We start from the raw sequence: 24,815 nt of genomic DNA, 5'->3' as shown, positions 1-24,815 counted from the left end.
TTTTTTTTTCTTTTTTTACATTTCTGTCAATGAATGTCATCAGACTATATTTGGAAAATTTCAACATTTGAATCCCATCAATACCTGAGAGAATCCTTTTCACTGAACCACCCAGAATTTCTACTTTGAAACATTCACTCAAGTATTTTAGGAGGAAAGACAGTTAACAGAAAAATAGTCCTTTTTGTTTATATCTGTTTTTTCTTTGTACCCTTATATATGTCGGTTTTATTTTGAAGTTAGTCTAAGATTCTCTTTTTTGTTTCCATGCGAAATTTATGCCATTTTCAGCCTAGACTAAACTTTAGACCTTTACAGCCACCCTCAGTTTGCATCATTCAACATACCCCATCATGAATGAGTTATTTGAGGGGCTTATCTAATCTTAAAACATTTTCTTTTAATGGACATATGTAAAGAGACCGAACTGGAGAAATTTTTACTGCTGTTGGTGAGATGAAGACCAACTACTTAATTTTCTGGTACTTGACTTCCCCATTTATAAGGTGAGGGCTTTGTAGCTCTAATACATTATGATTTTGGAGTATGAATAAATGTGAATTTCCTTTAGAAGAAAAGTTTTCAAAGACAAGTGGTCTTAAAACATGCACTGCTTTTCATTTTGTTGAATCATCTCCCTGAAATTTTAGATGACTTTATATATGTAATTCTCTTACGGGAATTTTCATTTTGAGACTAGTGTGAAACTAATTCCAGTTTTGGCTAGCATTAATTTGAGGGAAAGCTCCTTTTCCATTTCCACAATCAAGAATATAGAGGCTCATTAGCATTCTATGGGCAAGGCTGGTAAATTGCAGAGAATTAGTGATTTGGAATTACAGAAATCCACAATAGGAAATGCTATAGAAGAAACAATATCTTTTCATTTCAACATCATCTTGACAAATGGGGAAAAATTTTGCAGTGTGTGCATCATAAAAGCAAGCAAAATTCTGTGAAAACAAAGGGAAGGAGCCCCATACTGCCTGTTCTTGTGTGCCAGAACTTCTACGTTTGCTAGGAGACCTTGAAATTGTTTCAAATCTATTTTTCATACAATGAATGCCAAAAGAGCTAAATTATTCATTGTGAGTGAAAATATTTATTACCATGTGTCAAGAAACTCTGATTCCCTTTGTGGTATTCCTAATAAGAACCCTGTGGTATAAAATCATGGGCTGAATCTACTAAATAATTAGCCACGTGAACACTGTACCTACCATGTATATTTTTAGGTTTTGTATCAATAAATATTTTATAAAGTGATGCATACTCTGAACTAAAAGTCCTTCATCCCCAAATCAGCTTCACATTCTTCTCTAAGAAGTAAGGTGCCCTGTGGCTTCTAATGGAAGTGGAAGGAAAAGTGGTGACATAAGCAATCAACAACACGGTCTGAGAAAAATTCTCATTGCTGATAAAGATTTATGAAAAAATAAGTTTGATAAGTGCCAAATGAGATCCTCGGAGCACAAGACTTTGTAAGCATTTCTCTATAAACATGAAAAAGAAAGTGGGTCTAGATTGGGAAGAAAAAATTAGATGGGTAGGACAAATTATTTTTATGGATGTTCACAATTTATATATAAAATCTAATAGAGCTTGCAAAATGTCTATAGTAATTTGAAATAATTAGCAGGGAAATATTTTTAGACACAGGCAAATGAAATTAGAATTTTGACATTTGTAATTTCAAGACTTCTTAATGTATAGAAGGTGCAGTGATTGCATTTTTATTTTATTTTTTTTCTATTTGTTATCAGCATCTAAACACAGAATTTGGTGGATATTCTGGGAAACCAGCATTTTGGAGTACCAGTTGATATGTACAGTAGAGGTTTAGCTTTTAATATAATCTTAGCACAGATTTGACTCCCAGAGCACAGTTAACTTGAAACACTTCAACTTTCAAGTGAACTCTAGACCCAGCAAGGCTGAATAAGCACTGTGGCACCGAGGAGAGTAAAGAAGGGCAAGGCGTTATGAGGTGTGTGGTAGCCCACGCTGCTCAGCCAGCTCCTTCCCTTATTGGCAGTGTGAAGTATAGGCTTGGATTTGGTTTGGGCAGCTCTGGAACACATGACCACTTGCCCCCGCTTGGTGTCTTTCTTGGCTAATCACCTATTTTATATTTTGTTCTTTTATTGGGAGTAATTCCTCTTACCACCTCAAATTTACTGTAGCAGGTAGAATTAATTTTTGGAAAAGTATGCCTGAGTTCTGACAGGATTTCATCTGATAACTCACCATTCTTAGCCCATTTTAGTTAAAGCCCTGAGAAATTGCTTCTGTTTGTTTTATCTTCTATGATTTGGTGAAAAATATTCAAGAGCAGGAAACTCCTCTACTGCCCGCTTCTCTGTTCTGTGTCTTAGGGTTGGTTGTGTAAGAGGAGTGAGGTCTTGGCTGCCACCGACAGCTAAAGCCTTAAGACTCAGCTGAGTTAGTTAATCCTGGGGCAGAGCTGGTTTGATAGATTGTCTTATTTTTACTTGCATGTTTTCTAATGCTTTATTTCCCCCTCTTAAACACCTTTCTAGAATTTTGGAACCAAGACCTATTTCACATCTCACTGAGTGAGGCATTAATCTTACTTTCCTAAGTGTGAAAGACCTCTGCCATTGGTCTCACTTGGAAAATAAACTGAGACACCCTCCCACTTTCCAAACAGGTGGAGGAAACTTTTTTTCTATTTTACTCCTTCTTCTGCTCATTCTTCTTCTTCCTCTTTTTTTTTTTTTTTTTAATTTCCTGTTCACTTTGTCTCTCTTCTTTTAATTTGTCTCTAACAGAAGGATGCTACTGGCATCTGTTGCTTTCTTCTGTCCCATTTGTGTCACTTAAGAGTCAAATTTTGAAACCAATATCTGGATATAAAGTTGCTGAGTTATTAGCCATTATTTTTAAACATCATGGAAGTCAGGAGAACTAACTGAATTCTGTGACATTGAAAGGAAATATACTGAGGGGTGTCTGGGTAGCTCAGTTGGTTAAGCATATGACTCTTGATCATCAGGGTCATGAGTTCAAGCCCCACATTAAAAAAAAAAAAGAAAAGAAAAGAAAAGGAAGGAAATATATTGAGCACAATTTAATTCTTAGAGGGATAGAATTCCGTAGATTTGAGGAATGGAAAGTAAGATTACTCATTGTAGCAGTAGTTAACTGGGCAGAAACCAGAGTCTTGAGGATATAAGTATTAGAAATTTAGTTTTTAGTAAAGCCCTGATACTTCCTTTTTAATTGTGCTGGTTTTGTTTAGGGTGTGTGTGTGTATTTTGTTTTAATTTTCTCTTTTAAATTAAGGGTATAATATATGTTATGGTTGAAAATATTGGGATTTTTTTTTGGTGTCTTAATCCTTAGGATTCAATATTCAAAGATAAATGATGGAAGGTAGGCAAAAATGGTATTACTAGCAGTGACCCATCATCTGACAATTCAAATCATGGTGAAATAGTCAATATTTTAACTACCATAATACCACTAATTGTTTTAGATAGAAACTATCACATTTAGCTGGAAAGTAAATTGTTTAGAACCAATAAATTTCACCTCCTTGGTCAAGCATCAGGCCCTGTATGTTTTTGTTTCATATGTGGCTGCAAGGCCTTTCATGAAATCAAAGGTTATTGTATTTATGTGGTGTGCATATATTTTCATACTTGTAAGACTTTTAATTTTGAAATGATGACAGATTCACAGATAGTTACAAAGAAAACACAGGGAGATCCCCTACACCGTCTATCCAACTTCTCCCCATGTTAACATCTTACATAACTGTAGTCCAATATCAGAACCAGAACAGTATATTGCTACAAATCACAGAGTTTTTCAGATTTCACTAATTACATGTGCCTGTGTGTGTATGTGCAGCTTCATCACATGTATAGCTTCCTGCACCCACTACCATAATCAAAATACGAATTGCACCATTACCACTGTGTTACCACTGATGATTACATTTTTTTTTTCGATTTATTTATTTATTTGAGAGAGTAAACGAGAGAGAGAGAGCACAAGTAGGGGGAGCAGCAAGCAGAGGGGGAGGGAGAAGCAGGCCTCCCATTGAGCAGGGAGCCCAAGGCGGTACTTGATCCCAGGACCCCAGGATCATGACCTGAGCCAAAGGCAGACACTTAACTGACTGAGCTATGTAGGTGCCCGATTATCACATTTTAAAGGGACCTGAGGGGTCTAACCAAATCCAACCTATTTATATTGACATGGAGAGTGATTTGCCTCAGGTCCATGGCTTAGGTAATGATGGAATTCCTGGTTGGTTCAGAATGCGTGTCCTATCCCAGACCACTTTCAGACATCTCACCTTTCATTCTCAATTTATAAAGTAGGTCCCTGTTGCTCTACTACCTTAAAGATAAGAGAATTAAAGCAAAAAAAAGTTTTAAGGTAGTTGAATTGACCCAATTTGTCATAATTCTGGATTTTCAAAAACTCAGATATTCTCATCCTATAATATTGTCTTTATAACAGGTAAAGGGAGCATTGACTGTCCGTGGGAACATTGCTGGTTATTTCACACAATGCATGTATAGGTTACAGGTAATCCATGTTGCTTCATAGTTTAGATTCAGCATGGTTGGCAAGGGGGAGAAGGTGCTCAGCTGTCATCTCTAAAGACTCCCAGAGATTTAGCTACACGTTATATAATTGGTACATCCAAAGAATTGAATGCCCCCTCTCTCCCATTCACACACATACACAGCAGATAATTTAGAAATTTGTTTCCCTTTCCATTTTGCCCTTAATGCTTATACTAATTTAGTTACCAGCTATAAAACTACTGAGGTGAGGTTTTGGGGGTTTGTGAATGGGGAGGGTCACAGCATGTGCTTTGATCCACTTACCTGTTTCGTATCCACTTTGGCACAATTTTTAATACTACTTACTTTGGGAATGAATCTGATTATAGAAGAGTAGAACAGAAATTATTTGGAAAGATTGTAGCATCAAAGACTTTTCTACTATATCAGCATCATAGAAATTAGAGATGTAAAAGACCCATTAGCTGATTTGCCCTATTTCCTTGGAAACTGCAGTGAACATTTTTCAAAAGACCTAATCTATTTTTGTTTAAAATAAATGGGAACTCAATGTAGATTCTTGTTAGAGCTTGAAACTGCTGATTGTTGTGTTTTCTGGGTTGTTTTTCTTTTTAGATCCACTTGACAGTATGCATAGCTAATTATTGTGTTCTCATTTGTTTAATTCCAGAATTCCTGTAGGCTTTTTTAGAATGGGGGAGGTGAAGAGAGGACCACTGCAGTTTTAAAGTACATCAACAAGCTGTCAAATCCAGGAGTATGGGGGTTTAGAATGAGTGTGTGTGTGTGTGTGTGTGTGTGTGTGTGTGTGTTGGAGGACAGGTCAAAGTTAAAGCAGCAAAGTGGACTTGTAACTGCCAGTCTTTGGTAGCTAATAACATTTTTGTGAAGGTTTTGTTGGTAACCAAATACAGGAGATAGTGGGGTCCCTGGTGGCCTCATTTTATGTGGGGCACTTTTTATCATGATGGATCATTTGCAGCAAAAGCTTTTGCTAGGAATACTAAAAAATATGCAATCTTAGAAATCCAGCTTTTTTTTTTTTTTTTGCTAGTGAATGAATTTTTTACAAAATATTGACTTAATTTGCAGAGTACAATTTTACATGGAAAGAGCCTTAGAATTTGAAAAGAATTTGTTAAGAATTATTTCTTAGACCAAAGAGATAACTTTAAAACTTTGCATTTTTAATGTTCTGTGGATTCCATTTGGGAGGGGGGGATGCTTTTGTCAAGTAATCACTGCTTTTATTGCCAATGAATCATGAAACTATTGTGGAGGATTTAGTTTAGAAGCATCAACTGAACCATTTAAGAACTATTGAGGTAATGATGATTCAAACAAGACAAAATTACTTCTTTTGTATGTTTTCTTGGTGATGGTGGTGGTGGTATTGCTTTTTCAAGGATGGGGGAGCATTTGATTTAATGACTAGAATTACAGACTTCTTCTTTCCTGCCTTCTAGGACAGGACCCTTTTAAAAAGATCCTCCACATTTCATTAGACTGAAAGTTTTCTTTAATTGAGCATCCCTAAATAATTATCATGCTTCTTTAAGGATATGTTCATTTTGAATGAGAAAATTAATATGAAAATTCAATAGAAAAGTTTTACAGTTAATTCATATTGAGAATTCAACTCTGTGTTTGCAACAATGGGGAAAGTGTTTATTGTTGTATTTATGTATACAGCTTCCTTTAGAGCAGCCAAAATGGTGAGGATGGCCAGCTAAGAGCAGATAATGAATGACTAGATCTCTACATTTGCATAGCTAGATAGATAGATAGTATTTTGTGGTTTCTAGTTGCTATAAGCAACAGAGACAGTTATTTCCAAGCCTTTCAAGACACAATGAATGGCAAACATTGTGTGCCTAGCAATTTGAACCTCCACATATGAACTCAGTTGAATGCTTGAGAGCTAAGATGAAACTCATACACATTCTTGCAAACCATTGCCATGGCAACGTACTTAAAATTTCCAAGGTCTGTCTCCCTCGAGTTTGCACCTGCAGTTAGCTTATTGTGAAACAAAAAAGAAGGCTTTCCAACTTGAAAATGCTTTGGAATGGTTGGGAGTATGTTTTGAAATAAACTGGAGTTTGAAAGTTGAAAAGCAAAATAGAACATTCAGGGGGAAAGTACATTTACATTCTCCTTCCAATATTTGGCTTTTTTTCCTCCTACTACTTCACAGTACTCTAGGCAAGGGTAAATGTGGAGAGTCTGCTTATCGTGGTTATTGGGATATTGGGGTTTTGCCCACTTTAGCAAAAAACATGCTGCCCCCTGGCATGCTGGGTAACATATGTGTGTGTCTTATATAGTTAGAGGGCAAGAGTAGCCAAGATTTATTTAGTGTTTACTATGCATCAAGAACTTCATTGATCATGATTTTCCCAATTCTTACAACTACACTGCAGAGACGGATACTGCATCCTTCCCATTTTACAAATGAGAGGTTAAATCAGTCATCCAAGTTCTGCTAACTCCAGATTTAAACTCTGGCTCTAATGCTCATGTGCCTAAATCACTAGGAGCCGCATTACAAGGTCCCATAACCAGCAGCAACACTCCTCAGTTTGTCAGGTGAGGAGCTGCTTCCAGGAAACCAGAAAAGGAGCTACCGCGGACGGCGTCTTTCTACTCAGAATACAGAGTGAGGGGCGCCTGGGTGGCTCGGTGGCTTGGGCCGGTGCCTTCTGCTCAGGTCGAGATCTCCAGGTCCTGGGATCAAGCCCTATAGGGAGCTTGCTTCCCCCTCTCCCTCTCTCTGCCTCCTTGTGATCTCTGTCTGTCAAATGGATAAATAAAATCTTAAAAAAAAAAAAATACAGAGTGACTCAAATATAGCTGGAACCCTGGGAGCATCAGTTCCACTCCTGAGTACAAGCAAACATACCCTCCATTCTTTCAGGTAGCTTGGCGGTCACAGACACTGAGAGGGCCACCTTCCTTGTTCTAGCGCTCATCTCTCTCCCAGCAGGCTCAGGGGAACATTGAGTGAGGTTTGGCTTCTATTTGATTAGATCTTGGCAAATAGATTGAGGTATTTGGGGTATAGTTCTAGTAAGGATCCTTGGACTTTAAGAAATAAGAAAAGCCCATTTGAGAATCATCATAGTAAAAATGTTATTGCACGGGTGACTTAGAAATAAAGGCACTACCTTCAGAAGGAACCTTGTATTTTGAGACAACTAACGAGTCAGTGGACGTGAAGTCATGAGCCTCGACTGAGGGCTCTAAAGCACCTGGGCTTCTTAGAGTGCTTCTCTAATCCTCTTTTCCTTATAGCCCATTATTATTTCTCAAAATATAGAAACTTGGTTATCTGGATTTCCAGCTCAAAGCAGATCAAAGAAGTGATTTTGAAAAGGAAAAGAGTGTCTCTGAAGGCTGACACTGATAGACAAAAGAGAAAACCTAGTAAGAGCATGCCTTGATTAAAAAGTGAAAGAGGAGTGGGAGGGTCTCTGACGCAGGGCACAGCTGCATGCTTGACCACGTGAGATCACAGCTCCGTGGCAGGTTCCCACGTTCCTCACTTTGATAACAAACTACCAAAACAGCTTGTCTTCTGAACTCTCTGGTTAAAAGGTGACACTTCCGTGATTTCAAAAGTTCTCGAGATGATAAGTGACGTGTGTGTGTGTGTGTGTGTGTGTGTGTGTGTGTGAATAGAAAACTTATTTATGGTCCTTCATCAGCAGGCATCCCAGTAATGAGAATGGAGGGAGGGGGCAGGGATTGCAGGCGAAGGAAAAGGGCACATCCAGGCGGGAGATGTAGCATAGCAACTTGGAGGAAATGTGTCAGAGCTGAGCAGAACTGATTGTAGGATGCAACGCTGGAGAGGGAAGAGCTGTCCAGGAGAGGATTTCGTTAGTCACTTAGCCGTCTAAGCGTTTTTCGCGTGAGCTTTCCTTGTCACAATGCTTTTAATGGCCAAAATAATAATAATAGTAATGTGTGAAGAGTAGTTGAAGAAGAAGAGGTCATTAGACAATAGCATAACCAAATAAAACACTCAAATACCTGTGGGGCAGCGTGCTGTCAAGGTTCCACCAAATGAAATGCACACAAAGGCAGGCTCTCTAATGAAGCTGCTAGTCCTGCAGAAGACAATGAGCAGAATTCTCCCATCGCTTCTGCATGCTTATTCTTCAAGCAGTCCGTCACAGGCTTTGCAGGATCTGCTAAGTGCTCTCTGGTCTAGCAGCTCTGGGTGACATCAGCGGATTCCATTCCCTCGTATTTCATAAAGGTCTTGCTTAAAAAATTTTCAGGAAAACTTAGAGCAGAATTGAAAAAGGCAAATCATGTTTGAGAAAATTGGGGAAAGTAGCAAATTAATCTGCTGCTATTTTTTTTTTTTTAACCTTCCTCTTACCCAGACATGAGACTGGGAGCAGTGGCGGGAGGGGAATGCCAACTGGATGGAGGGACAGGAGGCAGGATCTCATTCTACACCTGACACTGAGCCAGTAGTGATTTGATCCCGCATGCCTGACCATGCCACGTTAGTTTCTCTCTCTTTACCATAAGGCACCTGGGACAGATACCTTAAGGAGTCTCCCAACTCTAAAATAAATACAGTTTGACAAATTCTAGGTTACATCACACACCTGGGGAGAAGAGAACTCTTTGGCTTTTCTGTGTATGGATGATGTGATGTTTTTTGAGGAGTTTTAAGAAGCGCTCTGTTTATGGAATGTTTCAACGTGGGACTTTGGATTTAAGTCATAAATTACACTTGCTTTGTGAAGAGAATATCTGTGTCTAAAGATCTCAGGAGTCCAGTGCTATGAACAACGCTTCCCTCTGGTGTTGCAGGGAAAGTGAAGTGAGAACTTATACAGAACCAGCTGTATTTATGTCATAATATTGTCAAACGTCTTCTAAGTGCCAGTCACTGTGCTAGACAGACCTATCGAGCCCTAGAGAATTTTATAAAGATTTTATTTATTTATTTATTTATTTATTTTGGAGAGGGGGAGATACACGAGTGGAGTGAGGGGCAGAGGGACAGAGAGAATATCCAGCAGGTTCCGTACTCAGAGCATGGAGCTTGACGCGACACCGAGATCATGACCTGAGCCAAAATCAAGATCTGGATACCCAACCAACTAAGCCAGCCAGGCAGCCCTAGCCCTAGAGTATTTAATTATCTTCATAATCCTGTAAAATAGTGTAAATCACTTCATTTGTACTTAGGAAGAAATACAGAGAAGTTAGGGAACTTTCCCAAACTCCCACAGCTAATAAGCAGCAGCGGCTTGGACTTCAGCCCCCTCCGGCCAGCTCTCGCACCTCGACTTCTTCCATGCTCAGTGATCAAAGAGCAACTTTCTGCTCATAGACAGCCTCTATTCGTCCCATACCTGAAGTTCTCCATGCAATTCAAGGTGGGCACATCTGGCTGTCTATTCTATTCCTCCTCTGTGTAACTCCTTATTCATCAAAGGTATTCAATAAATGATTGTAAGTGGATAAATGAATGAATGAATGAATGAGTGAACCCATGGAAGAATCAGTCAAAAGATCTCAATTTTTTAGTGTATTCTGTCCCACACATATTTCTTGGTCCAAATCTGATGGCTGGTCTCAGCCAGCCCTTATCTCTATGCAGCTTATTTCAGGAGGAAAATTAAACTTTCATCTTATAGTTAGATATTGAAGGAAAACATGATTGAGGTATAGTTTCTTTACAATCAGACAGAAATATTTGCAATGCAGGACTATTACAGTAGAGTGCAGGGGGGAGAGGCAGCCTGGGGGGTACAGAGCACCCGGAATGATAGTTAACTATTTTTTCTCAGTTTCTTCTATAAAGCAGACTATATCTTACTGCTTTCTCAAGGGACAGGACTGCTTCATAAAAAAAGGCAGACTGGCTTATTGCAAGACATTTTTAGCTTTTCCTTCTTTCTTTCAGTCATTCTCTCTTTTCCTTTAAAGATAATGTCACTTCTTGCCATTTCTCTACCATAAATTTCCAGCCATGAAGTATAATGTGGAAACCAGTTATAAAGTTCCATTGTCACTTCTAGAGATGTTAGAGACAGATAAAATCTTTGAAAAAGTGTGATTTTGCCACAATTCTCATTTGCCACCCTTAGGAGTCATACTCCTGGAAAATAATCTATACTTGCTCACTCTTATTTTGAGACTTAATGAACTGTTATAAAGGAGCAGTTGTGACAAACATACATCTTAGTGGAGTGAGCTTAGAAAGGATGACCATTAGGAATAAAGCTATTGGACATGATTATTCCAATTTAAGTGTCATGTGGAATATTCCTTCCGTGTTTAAAATCAAAGTGAATCATGCACCCTCAACTTTAGTAATTTTATTTTTATAATCACTTATTTTCATAATAGGCTTTTATTTGAATTGCAGATATTTAAAGGAGATAAGCCAGGCTTAGAGTGTGATGACTTTTTCATCTTTATTGACATATAATTGACAGATAAAAATTGTGTACATTTAAGGCTTATAACAATATGCTGATATGCATATGCATGGTGAAACGATTCACCACAATCAATGGTGAAGCCATGTCAAACCAAATCTCTTGAGCTCTTGTGATAGATATTCTGAGGGTGTTAAACATGGACATAAACTCTGTCCCACAGAAGTACGTGAAATAAAATAAAACATACACCTGAGCTGTTCCCAAACTTTTATACTTCAACATAGTTTGGAAAGGCAAATACCTCCACTGTCCCGATGTACTAAGAAAATATTTAATTAGTATATTATTAATTAAAAGTTAAGTAGTGGGGTGCCTGGGTGGCTCTTTTGGTTGAGTGTCTGCCTTTTGCTCAGGTCATGATCTCAGGGTCCTGGGGATCGAGTCCCACATCCGGTTCCCTGCTCAGCAGGGAGCCTGCTTTTCTTCTTTCCCTGCTCCTGCTCTCTCGCTGTCTCTGTTTCTCTCTCTTAAATAAATAAATAAAATCTCTTAAAAATTTTTAATTTGTATATTATTAATCCATACAGAGGGCACAGCCATACGCAGTATCATGTTATAATTACAAATACAATCACTATAATAGGGAGCACAATGCAGCTGGGATCACACCTAAAGAATATCTCTTCTCCCCTCCCCCCTCCCCTCCTCCCTCTCCTTCTCACGCTCCTTTAATAACAGTGTTTGCCGAGTGATCTATTCTTCCTACTCATCTGTTCATTTAGAGATTCTAGATGTAATAGGGCATACATGAGAAGTAAACCATGGACACAGAGATAAAATAAATCAGCTTGTCACCATCTTCTAGGTCCCAGTAAAGTGAGTAAGGAGGAGAACTCAGGAGGTCTCCAGTGTCCCTGCCTCTCTGCAGTGACTCCCCAAGAGATCAGGCCTAGCAAGGAGGTAATGACAGGGCCAGGTGTGGATTGGTACTACCTGTCTTGTACATTACACTAAATAAGCAAGGCTGAAATGAATCCTATCCTTGTATGAAGGGGATCAGCCCAAGAATAGCAATATCTATGTGAGGGGCCAGTTGGATGAGAGAAACAGATCCTATTCAACTGAGGGGACAGGAGGATTTCAGGATATGAAAATCAAAGTTATGCAGTGAAGTGGATAGTTGGCTGCCCTCTTTAAGCTCTCCCCAGAACTATTCTTTATAGAGTGTCGTACGAAAAACAAAAATAATTCCTTATTAGTTTTAATAATAACACATAAACACTGCACTGTGGGAACTCTGATGTTTCAAAAGTGCTTTCAAGCATTTCAAATTTGATCTCCACAAGATCCCTGTGAGATAGAGAAGTTATTATGATGCATCTATTCAAGCAATTATATATACATATATAACACATGTATTAACATGTATAGTATATCCTTACATATATAACATATATATTCTTAAGTACTGTCAAAAACACAAAAATTAGTTCAAGATGATGCATATTGCTTAAAATCCAGATTTGTAACTTGATTTCTGAACTAACTTATATTTTCTATTATTGATCATCACACTAAAAATAAAAGTGAAATGGCTGAAAAGTATTCTATTTCAAATATGTATTAGGGAACCAAAGTAAGTACCATAAGGAATGAAGAAGTCAGATAGGGAAGCTTGGAGTTCCAGCTTAACTACAGTCAGAAAAGAGTAGATCTTCTCGGTGTATGAATGAAATAACATGGTAACATCCGAGCCAGAAAATGTTTACTGTCAATCAGTGCTTGGCAGAAACACACATTAAAGTACTGTTCAGACATTGGCTAATTTGGGGGAGCCTAGTTTAGAACCTTACATATAGTCAAGTCATGGGTCAAAAAAATCAGAAGATTAATTTTCTGTTAACTAAATCATCATCGTTTCCAACCACATCCCTATTTCTTGCTGTTCCATACACCAAGAATTGTGTGGAGTATAAGTTGTCCTATGTTCCCAGGTTAAAGCTCTATCAAGAAGACATTGGTTTTCATACTGCCTAGTAGGAAAGAATTGTTATGGGTAGCTAGCTTCCTCTGGCTCTTTCCACATCTTTGATTTTGAACCTCTAATTCTAGGTCCATTGTGCAAATGAGACTACCCTAATCAATAAATGCCTGTCTAGATAGTATATGGGAAGACAGCCAATATTATTAATAAATAGCCACTTCCATTTATATATTTCCAGGATGTAGTGAGAGATAATTTGACAAAACTTGAATGATGGCTGTATGAGAAAGAGAAAAATAAGAATCTCATTAGCACTTATGTGATGAAAACAGTAGCTAATAAGGGAGAACTCAGAAGTTGGAAGTATATTCATTGGTGGATTAATGAGAAGAGGAAAAAAAAGATCATTGAGTTAAAGGGCAGAGGGAGAGAGGGAGAGAGAGAATCTTAAGCAGACTCTGAGCTGAGTGCAGAGTCTGAATGGAGCTCAGTTCTTCAGTTCATCAGATCACAATCTGAGCTGAAATCAAGAGTCAGATGCTTAACTAGCTGACCCCCACCCCGGCACTGGGTACCCCCTCACTGAAGTAATTTTGTAGCCAGAATGGCCAGCAGTGTTTTTTTGTTGTTGTTTCTTTGTTTGTTTAAGATTTTATTTATTTATTTGACACACAGAGAGAGATCACAGGTAAGCAGAGAGGCAGGCAGAGAGGGGGGAGGAAGCAGGCTCCCTGCCGAGCAGAGAGCCTGGTGCAGTGCTTGATCCCAGGACCCTGAGATCATGACCTGAGCTGAAGGCAGAGGCTTAATCCACTGAGCCACTCAGGCACCCTGGCCTGCAGTGTTCTAAGTCAAGGAGAAAGAATAAGCAGGAGAATTTTCAATAATTTTGTATTTCTTTCTGTCCTCCCAAATTTAGTTACACATTTTATATAGAAACAAGAGACATGATGTGTAAGTCTTTAAGTACCTAAGAAAAGATCGCAACAAGTAAATAAAGAACTTTCAGGTATTACTTCAAAATAACTGTGACTGGGGTGCCTGGGTGGCTCAGTGGGTTGGGCCTCTGCCTTTGGCTCAGGTCTTGATCTCAGGGTCCTGGGATCGAGCCCCACATCAGGCTCTCTGCTCAGCGGGGAGCCTGCTTCCCGCCCACCCCACCTGTCTCTCTGCCTACTTTTGTTCTCTCTCTCTCTGTCAAATAAATAAATAAAATCTTTTTAAAAAATTTTTTAAAAACTGTGATTATATCAATATTTGATTTTTTATAACCAGATTTTAAAAAATTAAACACTAGCATTCATTTTGTTCCCTCTTTAGTGTCTATTTAGTGTGCTGCCATATCAATGGTGCAGTTAGCTGTGTGTGTGTGTCTCCTTATATGTGTGTGTGTTTTCTTTGTAATAATTTTAGTGGTTACTTATCTGAAACCCAATAATCTCCTTTGCCACCTTTTAACTCATGTTAAATGTATTTCATCGTGTATCTTTGTAGATCATATCACATCCTTTAAAGAACAAAATGGTTTTGGATGGATGGATGATGGTTGGATGGATGGATGGATGGATGGGTGATGAATAGATAGTTAGAAGTCATCTGGGATAAGATAAAGAGACAAACACAATTTATTGAGGTCAGTATAGTCTCATAGTTGTGCCACTAATTGACCCTATAATTGTGTTCAAACAAAAACACTTAATTTTGCAGCTTCTGATTCCTGATATGTAAAATGAAGTGGTCAGACTAATGATCACTAAGGTCTGGTGCAATGCAGGAAGATATGTGACTGCTTGGCTAAAACATGATTCTATCCCTTAACGTGTTAAATGCCAACAACATAAGCTTGAATTTTGGAGACATGTTCGTTGAAACAATCAATCATTGGCATTTTACACTGATTAAAAAAAAAATCTGTTTTGGCATCATTACCCCCATAATGATTTTCAGTTCAACCTGTGTGACTAATTAGTTCATTCAGTCATAATAGTTGGAGTAGAGAGTCATATTGACTTCGCTAAAAGCCTAGATTTACATTGTAAACATCTCTCAGTGTTCATTCAATTTGGAAATGGCCAAACACATTTCAGAAAGTGCCTTGTCCAAAAGCAAACTGAATAGAGAGAGAACTGAGTTGATAACAGGCGTAGTCTGGTTTCCCCTTCAGCATCTTCGCTCCCCTTCCAGCAGTCTTCGAGGCACTTAAACCCCATGTTCTAATGAATGAGAATCCAGAAGAATCAGATTATTATAATCCCTGTCTGAAAATTTAAACTGGACTTTAACTTTGTCTTTTGGCCAGCTCTTTTACATTTCTTTGGCTAAAAATGAAAATGTAATATTGCCATCAAGATCATTAGCAACTTAAAGAGAAAGTACAAGAGAAATACTATTTTTTTTAAATATAAATTTAATTTCAAGTTTTCTGACACCAGGTTTCTCTTTTGCAGGTTTGCAACTTTGCATAACTTTTCTAAAATATGATCTTTTTTGACTAAGCAGAAATCCAATTCTTTTCTTTCTTCCATAGTTCCTTTAAATTCATTTTTTGTGGCGTTATTTCCTCACCCCTATCTTCCCCTTTGAGTTTTGCCTGTCAGGATGACCAGTATTGAATGCACATAAAAATGCATGTTAAAATGAGTGAGATGTCATGGTCTCTTTTCCATGGTTTTTCTATCCAATCCACATTTTAAATAGTGACAAAATTTTTGAAGAAAATTGAATGGCTTTCAAGTCTGTCTTTTCCCCAAGCAGACAGCTGATTTATGGTCACTTTTTGTAATAACCTTAGGCACCAACTGGGGAAAAAAAAAAGTTAAAGAAATGTGAAAGCTGGCTGTTTTCAGAGATATTTAAGCTTTGTCCTAAATATTCATGAATGCCAATGTTCAAACATTCAGATTGGGTAAATGAGTGTACAAACGGGTATTTCTTTGAGCATGCACTTAACTCTAATGCTCAGAATAATAGCGCCTCCACCTGCATTCTGCATAACCATGTTGTTGGTGAATACTTAATGAAGTAATAGGGGAGCACTGCTGGATTTCAAGAAAAACAAGCTATTTGAATTGAATTGATTATTATTTGTATCAGTGAGTGATTTTTCCCCCCATGCTTTAGAATAGAGCAGGCACAGTAAGTTATTTGGGGGCAGGAAACATAATTTACACAATTTACACCTTGTTAGGTAGTGACCATATCTTGTACCCACCTGAAAATGCTGTGCATAGATGAGGTGTTTTATATTTGTTGGTAACTAATTGATCCTCAGTTTTTTTGTTATTCATGTGCTGGAGCTACGCTTCACATATTGGATCACAGTTCATTGCTTTTATTTTTATGAGATTAGTTAGCCATGGGATTGACATCTTTACATGGCATCTACTACTCAGAGAAATAATTGACAAATAAGAACCAAAAGCTTGATTGAGATTTCTGTGGAAGCTACCACAGAATCTATGTAGTCTCTAAACTCATTGTGCACCTTTAATAGGGTTGTTGATTAACTAAAATTGCCAATTGGATGTACTTCTTTATTGCTTCGATCTGACCAAACTGACCCATGGTTTGGAAATTGTCCATATGTACTACAATGGGGTTGTTTTTCTGCAGTTTTCCTCTTGAAATTTGTCACTTCCCCCAACTCCTAGAAACTTCTCATCTTACAGGTTTATCAGTTCAATGCATTGGACCTTGGCTTGGGCAATTTGTAACACTAATTCTGAATCTCGACTTTTTTTTTTTTTTTCCCCCCATGGAACCCTGCCTAGCAATAAATCTTTTCTGGAGAGACTATCAGATTCAGTACTGCAAGCCAGACATGAATGCTCTTTCACTTCCAGAATAGCTTCACACAGACAAAAGTATCAGCAAGAACAGGTGTCCCTCAGTTACCAAAACATGTCTCATATCAGCTAGCTCCATACTCACCCTGTCCATCAGCTCGATCAATTCAGTTTAAACGTTCCATCACATAGTGAAAGATTAGGCTCAATCCTGCTATACCAGGGAGCACCATTGCTTGAGACAATGTTTCTCAACCTTGTATTTGGATGTATAGCCAGATAAACTCTTGCCCTTTAGAAACAAAGTTATAATCACAATTTTAAAGTAAATCATGAATTTCTTTGTGGACATCAAATTCATGGTGGACATCCTTCTGCGTAGTGGGAGTTCCTTCTTTTCCTCAACAAAGCAGGTCTGTCCTGATAGAGTTTTCTTGTGGGTATTCTCATCAGAATGTATCAGTCTTCAGTAAAGCTGATTATCATGAGGAATAAAGTGTAGGGTTGCTGTTCTTAGTAGAGATATAACCTTACAGATGAAGTTTATCTACCCTCTCATCGTACCTCTTTGCCACACAGATACGCATTTGTGCTGTATATTTTTTTTTTTAAGTGATAGCAAGTGACTGTGCAGCAATTTCCACTGTTAAAGGTTGGTGGGGGGGAGGATGCCTGTAAGTAAGAAAGAACAAAAATACACACTTTCTCTACTTTCTAACCCACCAAATGGTGTCTCTCTTAATAACCATGGCTGTCCCATAAGTGAAATAAGTTGTTGTAATTTTTTGCTATACACATCCTTTCTCCCCCATCCTGATTATATTTCTGTATTCTGTAACATGTTGGTGTTTTCCCACAGAGCATAATGAATTAGGTTTCAGTACCTTTATTTCTTAAAGTCTGTCCACATCATTTTTTTCCCCTAAAGGTAAGGAAACCTAGATATTTTGAGTAGACATTTTGAATGAGAATGGATGCTTGCCATGTGAGTGTATGGGCCCTTCTGAATTAGGGAAGACCAGCCTGGCATGTTGACCTGTGAGTGGTTAAATGCCCAGTTAGGGACATTTATCTAAATGGACCGTTATGTAAAGCTAATGCTTTTGCTTGATTACTATTCTGTCTCTTTCAGCAGGTTGTCTCTTTTCTGAAAAAGGTTATAAACATCAGGGAAAGTATACTGAAGAATAGAATTGATTAATGTGACATATTTGAGTTTCTTTCTACCACTCTCTCAACAGCGTGTCATAGAGAGGCAGCTCCAAACACAGGGAATTAAATTTAAATTACACAGCTTTGGCTAGAATATTGTTCAGTTAATTCAGCCTCCGAAATGAAATTTGATTTTTTTTCCCTACTCTTGAGCCACTTCCTGATTTTTCATGAAGTGATGATTTCTGCCAACGCATCTATTGATTTGAGATCTTTTATTCAGAAGACTAATGCTGGTTTTCCATTTCTGAGGAGAATAAATATGAAAAACAAGAATGTGTGTTCATTATACAGAAAAAGTACATTAAAAACTAAAATACAGTTTTATAGTAGGGTCATATTTATACAGTGATTTTTTTTTCTACTGTAGGAGGACTATAGAAGGTACTATTTATTTTATGATATTTTCTGTTATTTTAGGTGCTGGGTTTTGTGAAAGATAACACTGAGAACATTCTCACACTTTTTGTTTGCTGTGGAATTATTCCAGAAGAATGTAGAAAATAGGTCAACTTTAAAACAAAAGTTAGCTTGGGTGGCTTAAATAATTTAGTCTTCATGAAACACTATCCACTGAGTCCCACATTTTTAGCCCATGAATTTATTTTAAGAAGCAGCCTTCATTATTTATATTTGATGTTTGATTTCTATTCAAAATGTAAATCTAGGCAGTGAAAGATGGAAGCTTAGTTCAACAAAGTACCAATATAGCTTCTGTATTTTGATATAAATACTAATGTGAGATCTGGAAGGTTGAGAATAATTCACATATACCACTTCCGGTTTAATATCTAAAATTATATTACTTATATATAGTGCAAAAGAAGATTAAATCAGTGCTACATTTATTGAAATAACAATTATGTTGATAATATCACAAACTTTATGAGCATTTACAATGTGGTCTTATTTTAGGTAATTTTTCTGGCTAATCCTTACAACAATAGGAACTTTTATCCCTCCATTTTTTGAGATGAGAAAAATAAGGCTCAGAACAAGTTTTACACTTTTAAAGCAGACTTTTACAATTTCCACACTACTGACATTGTGACTCATAAAATTCTTTGTGCCGAGAGGGCGGTTGCATGCACAGGATAGGTTGTGTCTCTGCAAGGGAAGCTGCTGTTAACTTCCTATTAGAATCGGAATCTCACTGGGTTCTAATAGTAGCAGACAGTCCCCCAAAAGTCCCCAGCCCAGCTGTGATGTCTGCAGACATTACCAGATGCCCCCACCACCACCACCACAAGCCCCAGGTGAAGGAGGAGAAAGGGGGCAGCATCATTCCTGGGATGAGAAACACAGGAGAAAAAAAATTTATTCTCATCCTCCTCCTCCCCCTGTCAAGAAGAGAACAACAAGCCTATACTAATTTCATCAATATAATTAAAATTCCTCAAGGGCAATGAGAAATTCTCTTGTAACCTTGAAAGTAACTTTAAAGAGTATCTACTCTTTAAAAAAAACAAATAAATAAAAAGCTTTCCACTTTGAAGTTGACTCTAAAAAACAAACAAACAAAATATAAAAACCAGATAATCTGCTCTGGGGTGAACTGGAAAAATTGACCTGCATGACCTCATAATCCAGTAACTTGCTATTATCAAGTCTGTTTGGGTGTTATCCTGCAAAATGTGCTGGTGCCAAAAGGAGGATGGGTTTTGCCTTTTAAAGCTCACTTTAATGAAAGATACCTGTGTGACCAGAGCCCCAATTGCTGGTAGTTATCACTGACATGAACAGTTACAATTCCAGGAAAACTGATACTTTGAACTAACTCTTAAAATAACAGCAGCAAAATCAACGAATCCAGTCACCCAGCGGTCTCTCAGGGGATTGAAGAGCAAAATAACATGAAACCATCTCAAAATGCTATTTAAATGCCTGTGTTTATTTAAAGTTACATGATGATGTAGTAGCATCTGAACAAATTCTTTATTTCTCAGTAATTAAAGACCCTGCACTTGAAAGAATTTTAAGCTGAGTTTTGTCACAGAAGTATATTATCCTTCGTCTTCATTTTTCAAAAGGCATAAATTTCCTAACATTTATTTGTTTATATTTTAATCTCTGACTATACTAAGTCCTCCTTTAAGGAAAATGAGTCATATCATTTTTCTTTCATGTAGAATCTATATTACTGTAATTCCATTTTTAAATAAGGACATCATCAGTATTGTGGTTCTGAGTGTCATCTAAAAATTATCTTTAATCCTTAGTCAAACTAATGAGATATTTTCTGTCTTATGCATTGAATTCTTTGTTACTTTAGCATTGGCCAAATCTGATGCAAACCTTCACAATTTCTATGCAATATCTATGCCGAGTTTACTGCTCCTTGTAAGTGGCAGTAAAGGACAACCTTTGGTGCTTGTAAATGTGTTGATTATGTGGCTAACTGCTAGGATTTACACACTCTGCTTTTTATTACAGTGATGGTTATCTTTTTTGCTGTAAGTGCAATGAAGCAACTAGAATGTCACAGAGAAAACTGTCACCTCTATCCTTTTTGCCATAAAATACCAACCCCCCATACGCTTTTCATTTATTATAAAACCTTAATAATGAAAAGGACAACGGTGAAATGATACCCGCTACTGAATATTGCAAAACTAAGAATCAAGTGTGAAAGCTACACACACACACACACACACACACACACACACTTCCTCAAATGGACTATATTTGCTTCCCTTTAATGCATCAGTGAAATATATTCTCTGCTTAATCTGTGTTCCCTAATAATGACAAGCTATATCTCAAAGATTCATCAAATTCTACCTGGTCATGAATATAAAAGGTTATAGCTATTCTGCTTTTAGGAAGCTAAGCACAAGTACTGCATAAAGCCTACTGATGCATACTTTGTAGCACTCCAGGGTTGTAATAAATTTCAAATCATCTGCTTCTGCCAGGTTGTTTTAAACCCCTGTATGCTACTGTGTGCAGAGTCTCTGTGCAGTTGGATGAATGGGTACTGCAAGTTGGCTGTCACCATTTCTGTGTGCTTATGTAAAACAAGTTGCAATCAGATTTTCACAAATATGCAAATACTTCCATGAGAGATCTAAAATAGGTCGAAAAATGTAGGCTCTGTGTCCTTGGGAAGGGAAATACTGAATTTGGTTTCTCAGCCTATCAGGAAAACACAAACGATGTTTCATTTGTCACTGAGAGAAAGATGAGCATATCTGCTAGGTCCCTTTAAATTAATCTACTCAGCTGTGAAGTGTGTAAGCCTGGCGATTCACGGACCTGTACCCCTGGGGCTAATAATACATTATATGCTAATAAAAATTTAAAAATTAAAAGACAAAAAAAATTAATCTACTCGATGTGATTCTTTTACAGACCACCGACGACATCCTCGTGGCCTCAGCAGAATGTCCCAGCGATGACGAGGACATTGACCCCTGTGAGCCGAGCTCAGGTGGGTTAGGTTAGTCGACTTTTTTTCTTACTTTTTTTGCTTTACTCTAAATCTGTATTGCATGCTGTCGTCCTTAGAATAGCCTTGCATTTCTATCTAGAAGCCCACTCCATTGAACAATGCCTCATTGTGAGACAAGGGGTTTTGCTCTTCATGTGCAAAAATTCCCCCACAATTTATTGAAAAACAAATTTTAAAAACAAAACCCACTAAGATTAGGTATTTCAGAAAAAGCAGTGGGGGACAGCACACAAGGCTGTTGCCTTACTGTTCACATTCCATTAACTCACAATGTAATTTTTGTGTATAATGGTATAATGAGCTTTCCCTTGGGTCACCTATAGTAAAATTGTAAAGCTTAAAAATGGCAGTGCACTGTGGAAAATTATTTGACCTTTCTACTGATAAAAAGTCCCCACCACTCACTCTGCCAGCAAATTATTTTAAGTGATAAATTTCTGAATTTCAGAAGAAAGAGTATTATGGTAGTAGTCAAACAAACAGCAGGTAGAATCCTTGATACATTTAATCGAGAAATATTTGATTCTTGCGGCGTCTCCCTAAAGTGTAAGCTGGTGCGTTTTAACTCTAGTCGACGCATAATTTCTCCTCCTCCTTTGTGATAGGTGTGACTGACTAACACAAAAATACTGTTTCCAAAGCAGCCCTTTACCATTAAGTTGTTGGCTTTTAACTTTGAAAATGAGTGAATCATAGGCCGGGTTTGCTTCCAGATATTCATAATACCGAATATCAGGGTCATTTCCATTCATTTCCTCTGTAAAGCGGCATTTCTTCAAATTCAGTAATTTTCTTGGTTAGGTAAACAAGGCGAGGGAGACGAATATAGACTACCCCTGGTCAGTTAGCTCATGACCTGTAGCTGTCACAGGAATCCCAGAAGAAGTTCATATCACCATACAATAACAAATTGGTATTCTTCTTAAGTATATCTCTTTCAAGTGAATCTGCTATTCTGATATCTGAATTTTTAAAAATGGCTCAGGATGCCTATCCTGCATCTTCTGGGTATCACGTCCCGCTGATTGTAGCCACATACCCTGAGCACTAGGTGGCAGCAAGGAGCAGTGACTCAGTCCTACCTCGGCAAGAGAAGATCAGGAGATGTGGACAGGTCATGTTCTTGTCCTCCTTCCTCTGGCCTCTCCACCTCACCCATCAAAATTCTTGGCCTCCCGAATGTGGTGAGAACACTGGTGATCATCCATTCCGTTCCAACAGTTTATTGGTCTCTGCAACAATTCCCTTTTGGTTGTCTGGACAGATAGGGTCACTTCATGATACCATCCTGGGCTCCTTTGCCAACTTCCTGCCTTTTTTCCCACTGGTATTCTCATTCTTTCTTAGTTAGTTTAAAAAAAAAAGTTATTTCTTTTTTCTCTATTATATCAGCCCCATTCCTTTGCCTTCTCCTTTCCTAAATTTCTTCTTTTTTTAATTTCTCTGACTTTCACATGTCCGATCATGACATTTTAAAAAATATTTTTAAATGTTTTATTATGCTCAACTAGCCAATGTATCACCATTAGTTTTTGATGTAATGTTCAGTGGTTCATTAGTTGCATATAACACCCAGTGCTCATCGGCACACATATCCTCCTTGACATCCATCACCCAGTTCCCTCACCCCCACCCACCTCCCTTCTGTAACCCTCAGTTTGGTTCCTGATGTCCAGAGTCTCTTCATGGTTTGTCTCCCTCTCTGATTTCTTCCCATTCAGTTTTCTTTCCCTTCCCCTATGGTCCTCCGCTCTATTCCTTATGATCCGTATATGAGTGAAACCACACGATAATTGTCTTTCTCTGCTTGCCTTACTTCACTCAGCATAAACCCTTCCAATTCCACCCATGTGGATGCAAATGGTGGGTGTTTATCCTTTTTGATGGCCCAGTAATACTCCATATTGACATTCATTTTTATATATGATTTTCTCTGAAATCCTCTAGCATGGATTGTTGATAAAACAAAGTCTAGTATGTTTGTATGTTGGGGTGTGTGTGTGTGTGTGTGTGTGTGTTTATATTTGTGTTTGCTTTTGTTTTCCCAATTAGCATTTTCTTGAGAGAATGTTGATTTTTGCAGTGCTTCTTACTATATTAACATAGTGCTGAAAGTGGTATAGAGTCTTCCTAATTACAGTACTTGCTGTAATTGGTTTTCCTCTGGCCTCAATCTTTCTTTTGCTGACCAAGTATAGGTCATCATCCTTTTTGTATGTAGAATTCTCACCCTGAGTACCTAACAAATTCAGTGTGAGAACTCTGATTACACTTAAAATTGTGCAATTTTTTTTTCCTCCTGAGCACAGCTAAATGATTCAGTTCTTCTAGCCACTGCTTACAGGTCTTACTAACCGTTCTTTATAGACCAGCTTACTGTCTCCCCCTTTCTCTGGGAACACTGGCCCTAAGAACACAATAGTGAGGGTATGCGGAGAAGAAGAGAGGAGAGAAAGGGAGAGGTTTTTCGCCATCCTCTCTCCTTCTTATTCACCAGACCTCTGTTTTCTCATGTTGTAGCATGATGGAAAGTGAGAAGCAGTTTGTTAATAGCCATACTCTAGATACTCTTTCTGTCCCATTTTCTTCATACTTATCACCATCAGAACGAATCTGGTTTGCCTGTTACTTGTTCCTTAATGCACAGCTTGCATCGCCCCATAAGAACATAAGCTCCGCAAAGCAGGAACCCTGTTCATCTTGCTCCCTGCATGGGTTTGCTGAGTGAATTTTCATTTTATTCCACTCATCAGAGTCCGTTGCCCAGTGAACAGGGCGCAGCAGCTGCTGACTGTGTGATGGCAACTCCTTCCATAGTCTTGCACCAAGTCTACTGGAACATCCCGTCCTGTCCCTCACTATTTCTTTCCACTCTCCGTAGCTCTCAGTTCATCAATTCTCTTAAGATTTAAACCTCAAATTCTATTGCTTCCAATGTCATCTTTCACTGTAGGCTCTTCTTGTGATCTTACCTTTCCTTGGTAGTGTCTTGATGGTGTATTTCATGAGTGTACCTCTTTCTCCATTATATTTTGTGAGAACTCTTTTCTTCATTGGCTTTTTCAGTCCAAGTCCCTATGATTTTCTTCATACCCATCTTTATCATTCATCCAGTGATGCTCTTTTGGCAGACTTGGTTATTTGTGATAGCTTCTTATGAAATCATTAGTATCTATGATTTTTTTTCTATTTTCCAAATATTTCTTGAATAGCAATGTTTTTTTTTTTTTAAATCACTTTCTAATCTGAATATTGTTTCATTATTGGATGCCCCTCCTGCACGTCTTTGTTTCTTGGTGTACCGACATACTGGTTTTCTTAAATGTATTTTTCTGGTTTTCTTTCATCTTGAATACAAACATAAAATAACATACAAAAACTGTAATTGCAGGGCGCCTGGGT

General features: G+C 37.9%; 1 protein-coding gene across 27 annotated transcripts in view; it reads left to right on the top strand.

Annotated features, from left to right (window-relative positions):
• The window catches only part of NRXN1 (neurexin 1), a 1,167,944-nt gene that overhangs the window by 1,122,239 nt on the left and 20,890 nt on the right, over positions 1 to 24,815 (top strand). For 19 of the 27 annotated variants that reach the window (XM_044263930.1, XM_044263937.1, XM_044263923.1 and 16 more), the window contains one exon: positions 21,314 to 21,401. In XM_044263930.1, coding sequence (XP_044119865.1) covers positions 21,314 to 21,401 — 88 coding nt within the window. The remainder of the gene's footprint in view (positions 1 to 21,313; positions 21,402 to 24,815) is intronic. The other 8 variants (XM_044263931.1, XM_044263938.1, XM_044263922.1 and 5 more) reach the window with 1 other exon arrangement.

The sequence above is a fragment of the Neovison vison genome, chromosome 8, assembly GCF_020171115.1.
Source record: "Neovison vison isolate M4711 chromosome 8, ASM_NN_V1, whole genome shotgun sequence".
NCBI lineage: Eukaryota > Metazoa > Chordata > Mammalia > Carnivora > Mustelidae > Neogale > Neogale vison.
This window is presented reverse-complemented; position numbering and strand designations above follow the sequence as displayed.